This window comes from Ceratotherium simum, chromosome 16, assembly GCF_057802395.1.
Source record: "Ceratotherium simum simum isolate JZ-2026a chromosome 16, ASM5780239v1, whole genome shotgun sequence".
NCBI classification, from domain to species: Eukaryota; Metazoa; Chordata; class Mammalia; order Perissodactyla; family Rhinocerotidae; genus Ceratotherium; species Ceratotherium simum.
Genome location: NC_141915.1, coordinates 41,866,315 through 41,869,542, shown reverse-complemented (window position 1 = coordinate 41,869,542; position 3,228 = coordinate 41,866,315). Strand labels below are relative to the sequence as shown.

Below are 3,228 nucleotides of genomic sequence, written 5' to 3'. Positions count from 1 at the left end.
TGGGGTTCGCAGCGGATCGCTGTCTCTCCTCCTTACCCACCCCTCCCTCTCTCCCCTCTCCCCCAACCCTTCTCCCTTTTCTCTCCCTGTCGTTCCTGGTTCTCCGCTGTTCTCTCCTCTTCTTTCCACCCTCTCTCCTCTCACCTCCCCCCTCCCCCAGCCTCTCTCTCCTGGCACGCGCTGCTTTCCCGGACCCCGCGCAAGCGCGCGCCTCAGCCCTGCTGAGAAAGGGCGGGGGTAGAGAGCCTCCAGCCACGGGGAAATACCCTGAACAACCCGGGGCTGTCAGGGACTGGGGCCGAAGGGATGGGGGAAGGGAGGCTAGGGCTGGCCAGGAGGTCCTGAAAAACCCAAGAAAAGAGGGAGGGGGTGCCTGGAGATGGGGACAAGAGTAAGTAAAAGAATCTAGTATTTTCTAAAGGCAAATTATGCTCCAGGAACCTGTGCTAGGCACTCTCAGAACACTGTGAATTCAGCATTTTTACCTTACTGCACTTTGCAGATGAAAAACCTGAGGCTCAGAGAGGTCAAAAAAACTTACTCAAGATCACACAGGTAGCTAGCAAATGATGATATTCCAAAACCCATTCTTTTCCCACTGTCAGGATAAAGAGAAATTATTCTTTAAGGGGTGGAATGGAAAAGTTAGGTAAAGAGGGCCCACAGACCCTAATTTCCACCGCCCTCTTGGCCTCTCTCCCCGCCCCTTCCTTCCTGTCCCACTAGTTTAACTTCTCTCCCCGGTGGCTATACCTCAGAAACCCGTGTAGCCAGAGATGGGGACCGAACCCGCAGAGCAGGTGGGAGCGGAGGCAGCCGGAGAAGGGTTACAGAGAGGGAGGGTAAGGTGAAGGGATGGGATTTCCCCACCTGGCAACAGGCCTCTGCCATGCAATGAACTGTCCAGGATGCCAGGAGCCATCTGGGACCAGGGGCCCTCCAGATAGATGGGGTTCGTGATGTGAGGCTGGGGTTTGAGGATGGGACTCGGGCTGAAGGGAAGGGCCAGCTGAACCTAGAAGTCCAAGGTCCCAATGGAGCTCAGAAAACCTGAACCCCAACCCTTAAGACCCCCTTGTCATGAGTAGTTCAGTGCACCTGTACTGGAGGTAGAGGTGGGGTGGGGAGGAAAGATGAGAACGGAGACGTAGAAACCCTCTCCAGACCAAGCGCGGAGTCCGGGGACCAAGTCTGAGGCAAAGCCTGCATGTGCGTGTTCTTCCAGGAGAGGGCGCTGCAGAAGGAACTGAAGCTCCCAGATTTATTAATTCAAATACTTGGCCTATGGACAGCACAGATGCTTCACATCCATCATCTTCCTTATTTCAAAAAATCCTGATTTCAAACAACCTTTCTAGGGGGCTGGTCAGGATTTCTAATCTTGACATTACATATTAGGCAACTGAGATCCAGAGAGAACAAGTGGCTTGCTCAAGGTCACCCAGGAAGCTGGATGCAGAGGCAGGAGGGGTGCAAGGGACGGCAAGGCCTGTTGAGGGTGTGCCAGGAAGAGTCTGGAGAAGAGTTTGTCTTTTCCTGGGGTACTGTTGTACCTGGCCACACAGGCGCTCCCAGACTGGAAGGCACGTGTGGGTGAAGGAGGTGCGTGGGAAGATGTCTCATAAGGTCTCTCCTCTCATTTTCACCTCCCCAGGTCTCCTGGGGCCCCTACTCCGGGGACGATGAGGAGGCATACTCGGCTGAGCCGTTGCCAGAACTCTGCTACAAGGCGGATGTCCAGGCCTTCAGTCGGGCCTTCCAACCCAGTGTCTCCCTAACTGTGGCTGCGCTGGGTCTGGCCGGCAATGGCCTGGTCCTGGCCACCCACCTGGCGGCCCGATGCGCTGCCCGCTCGCCCACCTCTGCCCACCTGCTCCAGCTGGCCCTGGCCGACCTTCTGCTGGCCCTGACCCTGCCCTTTGCCGCAGCCGGGGCTCTGCAGGGCTGGAGTCTGGGAAGTGTCACCTGCCGTGCCATCTCGGGCCTCTACTCGGCCTCCTTCCATGCCGGTTTCCTCTTCCTGGCCTGTATCAGCGCCGACCGCTACGTGGCCATCGCGCGGGCCCTCCCAGCTGGACGGAGGCCCTCCACGCCCGGCCGGGCACACTTGGTCTCAATCATGGTGTGGCTGCTGTCGCTGCTCCTGGCACTGCCTGCTCTCCTTTTCAGCCAGGACGGGCAGCGGGAAGGCCAGCGGCGCTGCCGACTCGTTTTCCCCGAGGGCCTGACGCAGACGGTGAAGGGGGCGAGCGCCGTGGCACAGGTGGTCCTGGGCTTCGCGCTGCCGCTGAGCGTCATGGCGGCTTGCTACGCGCTCCTGGGCCGCACGTTGCTGGCCGCCAGGGGGCCCGAGCGCCGGCGCGCGCTGCGCGTCGTGGTGGCCCTGGTGGCGGCCTTCGTAGTGCTGCAGCTGCCCTACAGTCTCGCCCTGCTATTGGATACGGCTGACCTACTGGCTGCCCGCGAGCGGAGCTGCCCTGCCAGCAAGCGCAAGGATCTGGCACTGCTGGTGACCGGGGGCTTGGCCCTTGCCCGCTGCGGCCTCAACCCCGTGCTTTACGCCTTTCTGGGCCTGCGCTTCCGCCAGGACCTGCGGAGGCTGCTACGGGGTGGGGGCTGCAGCCCAGGGCCTCACCCCCGCGGCCCCTGCCCCCGCCGGCCCCGCCTTTCTTCCTGTTCGGCTCCCACTGAGACCCACAGCGTCTCCTTCTGGGACAATTAGGGCTGCGAATCAAGAGGATGGGGTGGGCTGAGGAAATGATTCCAGGGGGGGTAGTGGGTAAAGGAGAGTAGGTGGGGGAACACTGAGAAAGAGGTAGGGACCTAAAGGAATTGCTTCTGTACTTTGCCACATTAAATTGATAACGTGGGAATGAAATGCAACCCAACAACTGTTACTATTTTTGAGTCACGACTTGGAAGTGATTTGTAGCAGGGCAGAGCCGGTAGTTTCCCCCCACCACCGTGCTTGGCTCTGAGTGGAAAGCGCTGAGAGCATGGGTGGGGGTGGGGGCTGCTGAGCCTGCTGAAGCTCTAGGCACTGACACCTCCTCCACCTTCACCCAGTCTCTGGCAACAGAGGTGAGGTGGGAAAGCTGCCAGGCGAGGAGGGGCGGGGGTTCCTCTTGAAATAGCGTAAGGAAGAGCTTTCTAACAACCAGAGTGCTATCCAGTAATGGCTGCTTTAGCAAGTACCGAGTTCCTGGCCTCCAGAATGTTCAGGCTGAG

General features: G+C 59.3%; 1 protein-coding gene across 1 annotated transcript; it reads left to right on the top strand.

Annotated features, from left to right (window-relative positions):
* The first annotated feature begins 1,080 nt into the window (after positions 1 to 1,080).
* Positions 1,081 to 2,762, top strand: CCR10 (C-C motif chemokine receptor 10). Its single transcript, XM_087441884.1, has 2 exons — positions 1,081 to 1,109; positions 1,627 to 2,762. Exons 1-2 carry the CDS (start codon positions 1,081 to 1,083, stop codon positions 2,720 to 2,722), a joined length of 1,125 nt encoding a protein of 374 aa, XP_087298010.1. The 3' UTR covers positions 2,723 to 2,762.
* The last annotated feature ends 466 nt before the right edge of the window (positions 2,763 to 3,228 follow it).